The sequence below is a fragment of the Canis lupus genome, chromosome 27 (genome assembly GCF_003254725.2).
Source record: "Canis lupus dingo isolate Sandy chromosome 27, ASM325472v2, whole genome shotgun sequence".
Lineage (NCBI taxonomy): Eukaryota > Metazoa > Chordata > Mammalia > Carnivora > Canidae > Canis > Canis lupus.
The window spans coordinates 41,082,842-41,099,609 of NC_064269.1; the positions used below are offsets into that span (position 1 = coordinate 41,082,842).

The following is a 16,768-nucleotide window of genomic DNA, read 5'->3' on the forward strand; positions in this document are numbered from 1 at the left end:
AGAGAAGGAACTGAGAAGTGGGTGCGCTCTGGTGCACACACGTGCGCACGCTGCACTCTTCTATTGATTGATAAAGGCACCACTGCCCTCTACTGGCCACTGCCTCATTTTTATCCGTGTTAGAATCTGCGCGGGAGTCGCGGTTTCTTCAGGAAATAATTTAAGTACTTATTGCAAATATTTTTTCAAATAACTTGCAGGTAAAGTATTTTTCGTAGGTTCCAGACAACTCATTCTTTCATTCGTTCAACAAGCAGTCACCGACGTGGGTAGGATGTATATGTCCCTGATCTCAAGAAAGTTATAATATCGTATTTCTGAAAGGTGGAAGGGAATGCTAATTTATGGGGTACGATTTATTTCACCTTGACCAGATGTGGTACCCAAATCACAAACCCCCCGAATAACAGAGCAAAACTTCGGGCCTACCAGTTTGTACCCTCGGCTCTGATATGAGCTCTTTCTCACTGTCCAAGAACATCTGGACTGGAATAGCTAACTATCATGGAATCATGGGTCTAGAAGGTCGGTCAAAATTCCCGTAAGTCAGAGTGTGAGATTTCCGAGTCCAGATGGAAATGTGTTCTCACCACTGTCAGTCTGACACCTCCTGCAGCTTGCGGAGGAGTGCTCAGAGTGCTCGGTCTACCTCTTGCCTCAGGCATCTTCTTGGCTTTGGATTCTCCGAAGCTGTGATAAAGCATTCCCTTTGCCTAGCCTCCTTCCTGGGATTTTCAAGCTCTTTGTTCCCACTGGGGTTATCCCAGGCAACCTAAATAGGCATGTTTCCATCCAAAGCTTCTGATCCTGGGTTTTCTTCTTGTGCTGTTCTTTAATCAAATTAGGCAAAGTACCGATCTCTTTTTCCTCCAACATTTTTTTGGATTAGGTAATGCAATTCACATGGTCCAAAATCAAAACAATGAAAAAACTTATGGTAAATTTCAACTCACCATGTCACCAGCCTACCCTTTCGCCTCTTTTCCCTCTCTCCTCTGCTAGGGGCAACCATTGTTATTAATTTCATGTGTATTCTTTCAGTATTTCTTTATTCATATGCAAACACATGTAAATATACATTGTTGTCATCCTTCCTTTTAGACAAAGAGGAAGGACACTATGTACACATTTTGAACTTTTTCCACATAACGATTTATTGCATAACTTTCCATATCTGTATACTCTGGAAACTTCCTCATTCTTTTTTATTGATGTTAATATTCCACTATGTGATAATATTGTGGTTTCTATAGCCAGTCTCCTATTGATGGATACTGGATATTTAGGATAAGTGCTCTTGAGGTTATGTGAGTGAAATATTTTTGCTCTTTTTCTCTCCAGCCTCAGCCACTATTTGATGCTATTTAAAATAGTGTTACTGAACCATTGGACGGTTTCCTGCCTGATACATACCCTGGCCATTCCTGGGGACTCACTCCTGAACATCAGCTGCTCACGCGGAGCTCTGTCAATGCTCCGAGGGTTGCAGAATGCAGGGCTGAGCTCTCTGTGGCCATGTGCACAACACTGCATCTTAGGACGAGATCTGCTCAGACTCTGGCAACTGGCATGGTGAGAGAGTGTTCACTTCAGAAATCCTGCGAGAAATGATGGTACTTACTGGGGAAATGGATGAAGATGATCCAAACTGTGTGGTCCTTGCATAGGCACACCAGCCCAAGTAGTGAAGGAAGGAAAGAAATGAGGATTGAATGAAACAACATCAGCCAACAAGCTTAAAAAGAAAAGTGTAATAGATATGTTTGTCCTTTCCAAAGCTGTACCATAACATTCGAAGACTATTGTGATCCTCTCTGCTCATGTCAAGACCACTGGGAGATTCCCCGCAAGGACCAACGTGTTTTGTGCGTGGTTTGTAGCAATCGGGTCATAGACTGACACTGAAAACAAGTTATGACCACTGGTGGACTCAGCTTACACCTGGTACTCAGTCTCCAGCCTGTCCACCCAGACAAGCATGAAACAAGATGACCAAAGAGGTGATGCCTTTCATTACTATTGCCCATAACCATGATCCCCAAAGACAAGTTTCAGTTTGTCCATGGCGGTGTAACATACCATCCCATTACCTTGTGGCTTAAATAACAATTTGTTATTTTTCTCAATTCAGAGTTTCAGGAATCAGCACTTAGTGGAGCAGTTCTTCTGAGAATGAGGTGTCCTCTTGGGTCATTCACTCAGTTGCATTCTGTGGACAGCTGGGCTGGACTGAAAAATCTATGAAGATGTCAGTCACGTGTCTGGTGACTTGGTGCTCCTCCACGTGAACTCTCAGTGTGGCTGCTTTAAGCCTCCTTGTAGCATGTGGGCTGAGGCTAGCTGGGTTTCTCACATCCCTGCTGGCTTCCAAACGGAGAGGAAGCAGAAGCTACTAGGCCTCTGAAGCCCCGGGCTTGGAAGTCCCAAAATCTTCCCTGTGCCAAAATCTATGGGTCAAGGCAAGTCACAGGCCAGCCCAGATCAAGGCAAGGGGAAAGAGACTCTGCTCTCATTGAGAAGAACTCATGCAAGTACAGAGAGGGGAAGGATTATGGGGAGGGCCAACTTTAGAGGCTTGCTACCATAAACAGTAAACTGAGAGGACTGTGGGCAGAAGATGCCACAGAATTTGGGAATGTTTTGAATAAGACCCATGGGCTGTCAGTATCTCAATTATTGGTTTTTATTTGCATATTGGAGGTTGAGGGGTTCAAAAGCCTTTCCTCACCACCAGAAAACTACTCCTCTCCATGGCCTCGCACAGGCTGGAGAAATCCCAAGTCTCCATGCCACAGGCTATAGCAAGAGTAGAAAGGAAGCTCCTTAGAAGGAAATATGGGTGGAACCCGTGCAGGCTTGGGGACATGTACCCTTCCAGGGGCACACCAGCTTGCCTCTCCCAGTGCCAAGTTCAGAGGTTACAGTTTAAGTGTGGCCATTCTCCCTTCTTCAATCAATGCCAACACTCTTCCCTTGTGAACCCAGATATGGATTTGGAATTCTTGTTAACACAGCACCTAGATGACACAGATAGATCTGGATTGGCATATGCAAGAAAATCTATTAACTGATACAGGCTATCTACTCTGGAAGGCATCAAAGAGACACTCATGGTCCCCTGCCCCGAGATAAAGTCTGGCAAATCTTCGACTGGACATGCTCTCCTCCATCTAGGTTTGCACTCAACAAGAGAGGACAGAAGAGCATGGGAGAGAAGGATGCACTCCCAGCAGGTACTTTCCTGAGCATCACAGGGATAGCGTGCCATTTGAGGTTAATCCGAAACTGTGCTCAGGTGTTCTTGGAGCCAGCGGGCAGAAGAGAAAAGAACACTACATAGTGCACATGAGATTTTGTTCTATTTCAAGCTTTCCTCAACTGCTGAGAGAGCTGGTCATTTAATTGGTGAGATCATGGGCACTTTGGAGTGATGCTTGGCCCCCGGGCTCTTGGTTTCATCATCTGTAAAGTCATGGAGTTTTTTTCCTATGATCCTTTCCAGCCACAAGATGCTATGGCCATATAACCAGATGAACTTTGGAGGTCTCCCACGCATCGAAAGATTGGTAGCTTTTCAAAGCAGATGAGGGAATGTGATCACTAGCCTCCCTGCTTCCCACGCAGTGAAACTGATGTGGAGAAGAATAGTAGCTTGACCAAAATTGTACTTTGCCAGAGTCAGAAATGAAAGACTTCTGGGAGTGGGCATGACGGCTGCTGGGAGGTTTGTTTGTTTCCTGTGACAAGAGTCAGAGGTTGGTAGGGGCGTGACGGGCTTCAGGCCTCTGCCCAGGATCCAGGTGTCCACACTCTGGCCATCGGTTTGCCTCACCACCAGTCTCCTGACGAAAAGAGCCCCTGTCACTAGGGGTGGGTTTAGGAATGCCCATAAAATCCATTTTCGTCCCCACAACTTCTTCCTCTCAACATTTTCCCCCCTTTTTAGACTTGCACCTGGTGTCATTGACTTTTCCAGAAAGACTTAAACCTTGTCAACTTTGAGCGATGATAAATCCCACCCACCCACCCACCCACTCCCCACAGCCCCAGTGGCCTGATTAGGCTTCAGGAAGAAGGTTCAAAATCCTCAAAGATGTTAATCAGAACATCCCAATCCTTGAAAAAGAGGAAAACACAAGTTGAATTGGGCTCTTGAACAAATCCAGATGGAGTGGAATCCTGCTGAATGAACCAGACTGTGCAAGAGGGAACAAGAAAAAAGAGGAAGAGCACAGAAAGTGACAAAGAAAAGGCGAAGAAAGATCTCAGGAGACAGCTTTTGGGGACTCAGAGACTTGAAAGGCCAGGATCCTCACTCTAGGCCATGGGGACAGGAGCCCTGTGAATAGGGGCCAGGCAGTCTCTGCCTTCCCTGAGAATGCTCGGAAGGCGAAGATGCAGTGGGGTGGGGACAAGGGGGCCTAGCGGTGGGGGAGCCTCCAGGGCTGTGACATTGAGGCGGTCTCCAAGGCCTGCTGGGGCAGGGACAGGCCTCCCCACACGGTCTCCTCAGCGGGGCCTCAGCAGCCTGGCCCCACAGCAGCCTGGGCCCCAGCCCCAGCGGCGCAGCCCTGCTCCGAATTTCACACCATGCCTAATCCAATCACCAGCAGATTGCAAGCTCTCTGCCTACCTCCCAGATAGAGAATTCTTGGCTGGCTCCGGTGATAGGCCCCTTCCCAGCCCAGCCGGCTGTCCTTTTGCTCATCCATGTAAACCATTCTGTAGCTCACCCCCAGCCCCCCACCTCCCCTTCTGGGCCCACAGAGTTAATCCTGTTTGCCTGGTCTGTCAATTTAAACAGCTTTAAATATGCCTCACCAGGTCCGGGTGGCAGAGCCCTGATGCTTATAAAACAGAGGCCTTGCATCAAAGGGAGCTGGGGTTACAGGGGCCACAAGGGTGTCATTCAGAGACACAATAACAACCCCTTGTTAAAAAAACAAAAAAAAAGCAATTCAAATGAATCACACACGCTTAAAGGGAAAAAAATCACCCCCCAACAAAATGGAGTTCCCTGTACTAAGTGCAAAGACAGCTCCAAAGTGGGGTGATGTTAGAGGCGTAGCTGGCAAGGCCATGGGTACGGGGGTGGGGGGTGAGGCGGGGGAGAGGTGTTTCTCCCAGGTGAGCAAAGACAGATGGATCAATCCACCTGGAGGAACATTCCTACCTACCTTCAAAGTCACAGGACTGGGGTTGGATCGCTGGGACCAGCTCAGAGAAGTGTGTGTGGTGTAGGAAGAGATTCAGACACTTGGACACACATGATCTTGCTCTCGGTTGAGGTTCCTGTCCCAAAGCTGGCAGTGAGTAATGGAGAACAAGCCCTAGCCCGGTGCATCTCAAATTTTAATGTACAGATGAATCACTTGGAGATCCTGATTAAAATGCAGAAGCAGATTCATTAGGTTTGAGGTGGGACCAGAGACTCTGCTTTTCTCCTGAGCTCTCAGCAGAAGCTGATGATACTACTGGTCTGTGGACCACTCTCTGAGTAGTAAGGGTTTAGATGGAGCCTAGTGCCCTTAGCCTTGGACTCAACTGTTTTGATTTTGACTTCCACTCCTTCCTCTGGTCCTCCTCCAGCCTTTTCTATTCTGTCTCTACAAGGAATAAGACAAGAGAAACTGATCTTGCATTAGAGCATATAACATCTAATCCAGATCTCCAAAAGGTGGTCACTGTCTGTCACATACTCGTGGAGTTGCTCATCACTGGAACAGAAGTATGAATAAGCAGGGGCCACTTCAGGGCAGACAGCCAAGGGGCTATCTGTAGAGGAGTACAATAAAACTTAGCTGGAGACAGGGGAATTCATGAAATGACCCTTGAGGGGGCCTTCCTAACCCAAGATTCTGTTATGGTAAGTCACGTCCTTGGTTGTGATAAGGGAAAGGCATCTGTCCTCCCTCCATCTGGGCAGAGGGTGACCCGGGGTGCTGGCTAGAAACTGGTATCTGCAGAGGACTTGAGCTACAAGCAAAGCAAGGGAGGTGGGGTGGGGGTGGGGGCTTGGGAAGTATGGGACAGAAAGGCTATTTGCCCTGGGTTTTCTAAGTTTTGTTTTGACTTCTAGAGAGAGGGGCAGTTCCACTGTCCCGCGGTAGCTAGAAAACAGATGTCTAACCACAGTGGCATCTATACTGCCTTTTAGCATACTCCCTCCACCACACCTTTCCCAAACTCCACCTGTCACCCCAAATTATCATCTGCACAAAAGAGAAAGGGCCAGTCCAGTCCACTCTGCTGGAAATTTCTCTATACTTGGACTACTTACTGCAGAAAGTGAATGACAGGAGCCATGAGTACAATGTCTGTGCCGGGGAAAAGAAGCAGGGATGGATGCTAGGGATGGTCAGGTGGCCAATGCTCCAGGAAGACAGGGAAGTGAGCTTCTGGCAGGACAGCACTGGGGGAGGTGACCCCAACCAGGATGTGGCTCCAGGCAGCAGCCACACTGGGGATGGGGAGGTGGGGAGGCACTCTCGGTGGGGGAGGCTCAGGTGGAAGAAGCAGGGGGGCTGGTATGAATGTAAATGCTATTAAAGTTCAAACCCAAACCAAATGAGCAGTGAAGCTCAGAGCACCCAGTTAAGATCTCTGCCTCTTTACCTGGAGCTTTACCTCAACCATACGTAATCATCCCCTCAGACAAGCAGAGGTCAAGGGTGCAAAATTTAAGGAGGCATTTGTGCAGGTATGTCTTACTTCCTTCACGCTAGTCCTAGCCCTGTTTTCAGTCCTGAGTTGGTCTTCAGAGGAGAGAGGCAGATGTTGATCCTGGAGGATTGTTTTGTCTGCTCTAAGTGGAATGGTAAATATGGCCTGTGCTGCTCCATTTTGGCCAGAAGTGGAGGTTCACGTTATTTTTCTAGACCTTAGTGTCTTCGTCTGTAGCATAGAATTATTAGATTAGAAGTGGCTTATATATTCTCATTACTCCAAGCCTTCCCCTCAGGTTAGCCCTTTAGTAGTTAGTTCTTTGAATAAATCATCGATAGTGCAAGACTCTCAGAATGTCATCTACCTTATGCTTTACTAAAACTTACACTCTTCTGATAATCAGAGGGAGATTCCTCAATAATCCCTGCTTTCCTTCCCTCAAGTCTGTTTCTAGATGTCTCTACACAGTTGCTGGTCAGGGAAGATCCTGTCTGAGTAAGATGTGGGATCCTCTAAATGCTGGTGGGTCAAGGACAAGCTTCCTGGCCCTTTCCTCCCTTCCCTATATAACTCCCAACACATGTTGAGCTCCTGTTCCATCTGACACTGTGCTAGGCTCAATGACGAGATCTCTTTGCATCCTGGAGAAATAGCTGCATGAAATATAATTTCCAGCACCCACGCAGCGTCTGAACACTACACTATGTGAGCCTTGGCCCACATGCAATGGCCCCTTGGAGTAATGAACAGAAACTCCATTCCTTTGTCATTCTCTTAGTCTTAACCTCTGTGGGATCACTCAACTCAAAAGGCAAAGGGAGGGACTCCCAGGTGGCTCATCGGTTTAGTGCCACCTTCGGCCCAGGGTGTGATCCTGGGGTCCTGGGATCGAGTCCCACTTCGGGCTCCCTGCTTCTCCCTCTGCCTGTGTCTCTGCCTCTCTCTCTCTGTGTCTCTCATGAATAATAAATAAAATCTTAAAAAAAAAAAAAGGCAAAGGGCAGCAAAAAAAAAATTGCAGGGAGGGTCTGATTTTTATTTGTTCATTATCTTGAAAAAGGATGTCAGTATTTTGTTCTCTAGAAAACTGTGATGTGAAACTTCCCAGCTAGAAGACATTGCTTTTTCTTTTCCTCCTCCTCCTCCTCCTCCTCCTTTTCGTCTTCCTTCTCCTTTATGGATGAAAACTTCTTTAGATTATTAGAGCTTCATCATGTTTCTTTCATTTTATTTATTTAGAGAGAGAGTGTGTGTGCTTGTGCAAGCCACCACAAGTAAGGGATGGGCAGAGAGAGACGGAGAGAGAGAATCTTAAGCAAGTTCCATGCATGGTGCAGAGACTAATGGGGGGCTTGATCTCAAGATCCTGAGATCATGACCTGAGCCAAAATCAAGAGTCAATGGTTAACCGCCTGAGCCACCGAGACACCCTTCGTCATGCTAATTTTATAATGCTGTTGCTTTGGTGACCTGGAGGTGTGATCTGACTCTTGCCAAGGTGTTTACTATCCCCTTTGCACCAGTGTGAGGTCTCAGTCCATTGTTCACACCTTTTTGACTCGGTGGGGAAAAGAAAGCCTCCACCTAGCTACTTATTTCCCACTGTTTTGTGTATGTGTGTATGCATGTGAATGTATGTGTGTGTCTCAACATATATTTCCTCTTCCTCGGGGCACCCCACCCCCACCGTGTGCAATTTTGGTGGGACCATTCCTTCCATGCCAAGGGGTGGTACATGAATTAAACTACACCAATCTGATCCCTTTTCCAAATACTTAAGATCTTGAGCAGAGAGCTGAAAGGAGGAACACCAACAGCAACAAAAGACTGGAGTACATTGGTCAGGGCAGTGGTCAGGAGAGGTGTCCAGAAGCTGTAGTGATGCTAACTCTAGTCCCTCTTTGGGTCCATGCCTAGTGCTGCAGCTTCCTATCTATTTGTGGTCTCCCTCTTTTCCCATCAGCAGATTAAGGGAGCCAGAATTGAAATCTGTGTCCTTCTACCATGGAACCCCAGGTGAGTCAGCCACCCTATCAGTGTGTGGTACTCAGATAATGAAAATTTCCCTTCCTGCAAACTTCCAGGGAAAGCCTACTGTGCTGAGTGCTGTGACTTACTGCCCAGAATCCACTCTAGGGTGAAGCACTCATTCTCTCAGCTGCTGGAAGTGTGGGTGGTTGGCCCATCTCTAGGAATTGCCCTTTGCTGAAGCCACCTTACCCAAGCTCATGTGCTTCACAGGGGCAGCCCACATCCAGTGACACACATGTATGTAAAGGTATATAAAGACCTGCTCCCCTTTTCCTCAGGGCAGGACAACTCCTAGAACTAATCTTATCTCCAGAACCCCACATCGGGTCATCTGAGGCTGTTGGGACTGTACTACTTTCTTTACTCACCACCCCCCCACCAACCCCCAACACTGCCTGGCAAACTTTCTGTAAACCTCCAGCTCAGAGTGTTTCCTGAAGAACTGACCTCAGATACCCACTCAGGATACCAGTACACAAGAAGGAGCAGTCTCTGCTAGCACCTGTTGGTACCTGTTTCTCTTCCACATACTGTGGGGTTTCAGCAAGCTTCAGGTAAATGGAAAGAGACAGTTTCCTGGGTTTTAGCAGCATTCATCATAGTCAAGAAATGGACAGACTCTCTCTACTTTGTAGCAGGAACTGTTCCGAGTACTTTGGTAATATCAACCAACGCAAAGATAAAAAAGAAAAAAAAAATCCTGTCTTCATGGGGTTTAAAGGTGTTCTCAAGGATGGGAAGTCCAGTACTTCAAAACTTCTGCTCCAATACTTCAAAAACGTCCCCTATGGAGCTGCTAATCTTCACTTTTCTGCAGGCAATACTTTTCCCTGAGGGATGCAGGTACCACTGCATGGGTTCATTTTTTTTTTTTTTTTTTTTTTTTACGAAACAGTAATTTACCTTTCAAGTCTGATTTGCCTTCTGATTACTCCCACCCTGCCTAATAGTTGCCCTGATACACAATTTGGGAGGGGGTAGCCCTCTTCCCAGGGTAGGTCTCTCTTTGAGGATATTTATTATTTTTTTTCTTTTCTTTAAAAATAGGGGTGTGATGGATTCCCCAGGTCTGAGAAGTGAAGCTCCAACAGGATAGCAGCAAATTCTTCCTCCCAGGCTTTTCTTTATGATTGTTCTGTTTAAGCAATGGGACTGCAACTAGTGGTCTCTATCATCCCAGAGTCCCCTGCAGGTCATATCCTAACATGTAAGAAATAGTCTGACCTCTGTAAAGGCAAAGGAAAGCAGCAGATACATAGGCAGGTAGACAGTAGGAAGAGAGGAGGGTGGGGAAAAAATGGGACATACCAACTTATGGTCCCTCCAAAATCATAAATGCCATAGATGATATCATTAAAGGGATCTCCATGGATTACCCAAGTAATCTTGGCCATTGTGCAATTAATTAATACAGAAGGCTGCCATGAACAGAGTTTTGAGCAGTTCATCCACTGGGGACCATATCACACTCTGCTCAGCCCATGACGGATGTTTAATAGAAGGCAGAAAGGTCAAACTGAAGCCAATCCTCTTGGTTTCTTATGAGTTTCTTTCAGAGAAAGAGAAAATAAAGTTTTTAGAATATCTGTCAATTGCCTTTGTCATTTTACTCATTCCTTTTGCCTGCACCTGCCCCGGCTACCCACCCTCAAGAGTTGACCAAATACAGTAGCGGAGATGACAAGAGTCATGTTGCCAGTTTGCAGCTTAAAGGTCATGGCTTCTATTAAATAATTCAGAGGAAACCTAAAGTTCAACGGGTCGACTCCCTTCCTCTGTCTGATGAGAAAGCAAAGGCCAGAGAGGGAAATGGCTGGTTGAAGGTCACACAGCTGCTGGTGGAAGGGCTGCTCTTTGTGACACAGTCACCGCCCTCTTTGTCACACTGTGCTATTGACCGTCACTCAGAAGGATGGGGGCTACACAGCAAGCCTTGCAGAGGATGATGGTTTCCTCTTCCTAGCCCTTGCCGTGAGTTTAGGGGAACTGCCATCTCAAAGAGTGCTGGTGCTTGCCCTTGGGTATACAGGCTTCAAGAGCTTCCGGCAGGTGAAGAGAAGTTAGAAACGTGGAATTGGCTCCTCAGTGCTCTTTCTACAAGAATGTAATTCTTTTTTACACTCTTATCTCCCATTTAAATAACTCTCCAGTATCTACTTGTGCAAATTAGATCAATGTTCAAAATCATATAATGCACCAAGAGACTTGGTATTTAACTTCACATTTACCAAACAGTTCTGAATAAAATGCTCACTGACTAGGAGTGCCCAGATTTATTTTTAACAGCCACTAACTAGCTTTTCTATTCTGTTGTGGGTGTCTATCAGGGTTGACGTGTCTTTAACTTTTTTAACCCTATGCTCTATGTTTTGATGCCACAAGAAAGTTCTTTTAATGTTCAACAGAAAAACACATCCTGCTTATCTTGCTGGGCTTGGCTGTCTGCTAGCCCCTGTCTGTGTCTACACTGTAGGAAAAAAACTTATGTCATGTCTTTTTGATGGTTTTTCTCTAGAGAGATTTTGTCTTAATTTTATAACTAGTTAAATTCCCTTTTACCTGTTGCCAAAGATTGTTTTAAAACAAACAAGCAAACTGCCTTCATTAGAAGAGCAATGTAAACATTAGCCAGCATCACTAATCACTAAATGATAATGTGCAAGTATCGCAGCTTTACAAAATGAAGGAGTTATGACATTTCTCACTAATAATCCTAGCTAACGCTAATAATAATGGGCCCTCTACTAAGTACTTTAAGTCTTTTAATTAACCAATCTTTGGGAAAATCCTGTGAAGTAAATATTTTTATTATGCCCAATTTACAGATGATGATACTGAGGCAGAGCAAAGTGAAGCAACTTCCCCAACGTCGTACTTTCGTTACTGGTGGGCTTGGATTTGAACCCATGCGGTCTCTGCATGTGGCCCCGGACGCTTCACCACCACCAGTACTTGCCTCTTCACCTTGAACTCACTCCCATCTCTCTTCTAAACCAGGGGAGGCTGAGTCCCTCCCCTCAGCCCCACCAGAATATTAAAAAACTCAACATAAACATAGCAGAGTGGCAGTGAAACCAGGTATTACATCATTTGTTAGAAATAATAGAATATGTGAGAATACTTAGACAGCATGAGATTTTCCTTAACTTTGGAAATGGACCTTTTGTGCAAAAGTTGCTGGGGACATAACTCTAGTCCAGGGGTTGGCAAATTACTTCTGTCAAGGTCCAGAGAGTAAATGTTTTAGGTTTTGCTGGTCGGATGGTCTTTGGTGCAGCTAGTTGGTTCTGTCTCTGTAAGGCAAAAGCAGCCATGGACAGTAGGTAAATGAACAAGTATGGCTGTGTTCCAATAACACTTCATCTATGGACATTGAAATTTGAATTTCATATTATTTTCATATGCCACAACATATAATTCCTTTTTTTTTGTATAATTCCTTTTTTGATTAAAAAAAAAAAAACCACAGGTGTAAAAGTGAGAACCATTCTTAGCTTGTAGGCTATACAAAACCAGGCAGTGGGTCACATTTGACCTGGGGGCTGTAGGTTGCCGAGCCCTGCTCTAGCTAGCCCATTTTTCCACCTTGGGGGGAACACTGCCATAGACATCCGTTTACCTTCAGAGTCAGGTTGGTGCATTCCAGACACTTAGTAGAAGTTTGCTGGATCGAAATGAATTGAACCTGGAAAGAGGGAAAGGAAAGGGGCATTTTCAGAAACCCCATCCGTCTTGCCTCAAGTCCAGACAGGAACTAAACTCAAACAAGTGTGGGACATTCTGGCTTTCCTGCATACCTCCCTTGCTTTTCGTAATAGCTTTGTTCACTTTTGATTGCACTGGTACCTGGCCTATCCAGGTCTCCCCAACAGCTCTCTCTCACCATCTCTGTCTGGCAGGTCTCATAAGGCAATTTGTAGATAGAGATCTTGACGGCAAGAAGAAGAGGCTAACAGCCTCCTCAGCTGGGCTCCCTGCCAAGCTGCCCTGCTGGCACTTCAAGCAAGGGGGACCTTCCAGGGGATTTAGAGGTTCCTCATTTGGCTGCATAGCAAAGCAGAATGCTTCTTTTTGATTTCTGCTCCTGATAGCATGGCACACAGATCAAAGGAAGAAGTGCTCTAGATAATTCTGAAACCTTTTGCCTCCAGCTGCACAGTAACTATTTGGGAAGTATGTGAATCTAGAAAGTTTGCAGCTTAGGGGAGTAGGGGGTTACCTCACTGAGTTTCTCTGAAGGTGTACAAATTAGAGATCCCTGTGATCTCGGGACTTGTTAAGATCAGGGAAGTTCCACTTTGCCTATGATAGAGGGAGACTATGAGCCCTGAAGCTTTCTTCTGGTTGGGACACTTGCTTACTAGAGACAAAAGCCTCATCCTCATCTACTGGAAGTGACAGGTGACCCTGAAGACTCTATAGCCAATCAAGTTATCGAGTGCAAAGCCAATTTGGAGGTGCTTTAAGGGTTTGGGGCTTCCAGAGGATGCCTCTTTGTTTTAGTGCCTGGAACTGGTTCTTGACAGAGCAGAGTGAGAAAAGTGGAGTTTTCAGTTTGGGTGGTACAATCCCAACATGAGATTCTCTCCTGCTCCCCCACCCACACCACCTACATTCCCCAATAATATCTGCTCTGAACAATAAACTCCACAAGGGAACTTAGAAACTATCTATGTTTTTCCCCTCCTCTCTGCTCAGGTCTGCTTTTCAGAGTGCTTCGTTGATTAAGGAGGGGGTTTCCCCATCAGTGTTGTAATATGTCTCTCTGGAGGATGCACTTCCAGTTTCTTTGTTCTTTTTAACTGAAATAATTGGCACTCCCTTTTGTTTTTCCTGCCCATTCTTGCTGCATATTATTTTATTTTTTTCAGAGTTTGCCCCTGACTAGAAAGATGCATACACAGAGTAGGGGGTTGCCCAGTCTGGAGACCTGAAGGTGTCCCAAAGATTTTTCTTCAGAACTGTCTGATACTTTACTGTCACTGACTCACTTGTTTGCATTACGCATTGACCCTTTACTGTAATGCTTAAAAATCAAAACAAAAACAAACTAAGAAAAGCCCAACAAGCAACCATGGATATGACTGAAAGGGTAGAACTTGAATTCTTAATGATTTATAATTTCATTTTCTACTTGACAAGAGTAACCATCCATTACGAGAACAGTGAACACCATGGGAAAGGCTCAGGGTTCTTCGTGATATATTCCAAAAGAGGGTTCAAGCTAGAGGGAGTATAGTCTAGGGTCAAGAACACCAAAGTTCTCGGAGTTCCCAGTTAAGAAAGCACCCAATGGCTTCTCATTGCACTGTGACCCAAACTCCCAATTCCTCACCACAGCCTCACAGGGGACCCCGTGCAGCTTGGCCCTGAACCTAATTTCTAATCCCATCATGCTCCCCTCTTTTCATTGTGCTTCAGCCATAGCATCTCTATTTCTCTTTCTCAAACACATCAAGCTCATTCCCACCTCAGGCCCTTTGCAAATATGGTTCCCTCTGCCCAGAATGCTCCTTCTCTAGATGTTTGCATGGCTACTTTCTTCTCATTCAAGTTTCCATTTAAATACCACTTCCTGGTACTTAGTCTGAAGTTGCCCACAGATACTCTCCATCGCATTGCCATATATATATATATATTTTTTTTTTTAAAGTAGACTCCACACACAGTGTGGAGCCCAATGTGGAGCTTGAACTCAGACCCTGAGATCAAGACATAAGCTGAGATCAAGAGTAGGATGCTTAACTAAGCCACTCAGGCACTCTGCCTTATATTATTTTTAGGGTAGTTATTAGTCTCTGAAATTATCTTGTTTTTTACGTATGCTTCTTTCTTGTGGTTGATTCTCCCTGGATGGCAGGCCCCTGGGAGGAGGAACCTTCTCCACCTTACTTAGTAAATAAATGAATGACAGAATGAGAGTCAGTTCTTCCAGCAAGGACCAAAAGCAGAGATAGGAAGGTTTTTTAAAAAAAAAATTTAAAGATTTTATTTATTTATTTGACAGATATATATATATATATATATATATATATATATATAGAGAGAGAGAGAGAGAGAGAGAGAGAGAGAGAGAGAGAATGAGATTGAGCACACAGGGAGAGGAGCAGAGGGAGAGGGAGCCCAATGGACCCTGGGATCATGACCTGAGGAAGGCAAACACATAACCACCTGAGCCACCTAGGAGCGCCAGAGATAGGAAGTCTAAGTGGAAGCTTGAGGGAAGTAGGGCTGTGGCCTTGAGGTCTTAAGACAGGTGGCCAAGCCAATGCTGGGAGCCCCAGAGGGTGATGTTCCCTTGGAGGGATAGTGGAAGTGTCGATGTAGAGGTCTCTGGGAGGGCTCCATAAACGGAACTCCTCTTTTCCATCTCAATTCAGAACCATCAGAGATCTAAGACAAAGAAGGAAGTGATCAGGGCTAAACCATCGCTTTATTATTGATTTTTCAGGGAATGTGGTTTATATCTATGGGCAATGGGGCTAATTAATATAAAGCACCAGCAGTGGGCAGACTGCCTTCCCTGGGGACAGGCCTCATGTCAATCCAAGGACATGGAGGAGCAGGGCAGAAAGCATGCTCTGTGGGCAGCTGTCCTGCAAGCAGAAGAAGAGGAAGTGGCCGTCCAGTGAGGGAATGCAGAGAGGCCAAGGGTCAAGGATGCCCTATGACAGCTCTGGGTGGAGGTGCTTTCATATGGAGGGAAACATCAGAGGTGGGGAATACTGGCTCTCTGATGTCAACCACTGCTAGTCTCAGAGGTGGAAATGGATAGACAGGGAAGGGGGTCACTTAGGACAGAACGTCTGAGGACATTGACCACCTAGCTGCACCTGGCACTGGCTCCCCTCTGTCTGACCATGGTCTGTTCATTCAGTCTTTATTTATTCATTTGTGCATTTGCTCTGCAGACACTGTAGAGACTATTCAAGGCTACAGATGAACCAAAGGGACCTAGCGCTCCTTTTGGTGGTCCCCAGCTAGTGGAGGAGGAGACCTGGTCTGGCCCCTACTTCTCTGGCACCTCTCCCAGTGTCTTCTCTCTCCTCCCCAGGGCTCCAGTCACTTTGGCTTCCTTCAGCCCCTGTATGTGGTCCTCCCTCCACGACAAGCCCTCCACTCTTGCTGTTCCGCTCTGCTGCAAGTTCCTCCCTCTGTCTTTCGGCTTCTCAGTGACTGTTCCTTCTTTTGAAATCAGCTCACTCTTTGCTTCATCTGGGAAAACCTCCCTTACCTATAGTGATCTCCCCATTATGTGCTCTTATTGCACCATCTACGTCTTCTTTGGGAAACTTGACATAGATATAATTTTGCATTTTTGTGATTCCTGTATTTATTTAAAAAAAAAACCGTTTTTAATGGAAAATTCTAAACATTTGAAGAAGTTGAGAGAATGGTAAAAATAACTCCATTTATTCACCACCCAGTTTTAACAACTACCAACTCATGACTATTCTTATTGATTCTTTTATTGCCCTATTAATTTTCCTGAATAGAATTTAAACTCCAAGAAGGTGAAGAGAGTGCTTTTCTTTTGTGTCCGTAGTTCCTAGCACAGTGTCTTGCTCGTGTAAGGCACTCCATGTTGAATGAATAATGGCTTGAAAAATGAATGATCTATATTATGTAAAGGGGCAGCCCAGGTTGCTACAAGAGTACACAAGAGCAGCATCTAGCCTAGCTGAGGAGTTTGCACATGGAGAGGCTGCCAGGTTGGTTCTGACACTGAAGCTCTGTGAGGGCAGAGGGGAGTGTGTACAGGATGGAGGGGGATGGTCTGAGAGAGGGTCCACAAAGTGCAAGGGAGGGCAATACAGACCTGCACAGGTGTCCTGGCTACCATCCAGTCTACTTGCCTTGCCTAACTGACTTGTCATTCTTTTTTTTTTTTTTAATTTATTTTTTATTGGTGTTCAATTTACTAACATACAGAATAACCCCCAGTGCCCGTCACCCATTCCCTCCCACCCCCCGCCCTCCTCCCCTTCTACCACCCCTAGTTCGTTTCCCAGAGTTAGCAGTCTTTACGTTCTGTCTCCCTTTCTGATATTTCCCACACATTTCTTCTCCC

General features: G+C 45.7%; 1 protein-coding gene across 1 annotated transcript in view; it reads left to right on the forward strand.

The window, feature by feature from the left end:
* Positions 1 to 3,707: 3,707 nt before the first annotated feature.
* The window catches only part of LOC112669092 (ubiquitin-conjugating enzyme E2 N-like), a 33,535-nt gene continuing 20,474 nt past the window's right edge, over positions 3,708 to 16,768 (forward strand). Inside the window, exons 1-3 of the mRNA XM_025461938.3 lie at positions 3,708 to 3,724; positions 6,655 to 6,700; positions 10,606 to 10,756. Of these exons, the coding sequence (XP_025317723.3) occupies positions 3,708 to 3,724; positions 6,655 to 6,700; positions 10,606 to 10,756 (214 nt within the window). The remainder of the gene's footprint in view (positions 3,725 to 6,654; positions 6,701 to 10,605; positions 10,757 to 16,768) is intronic.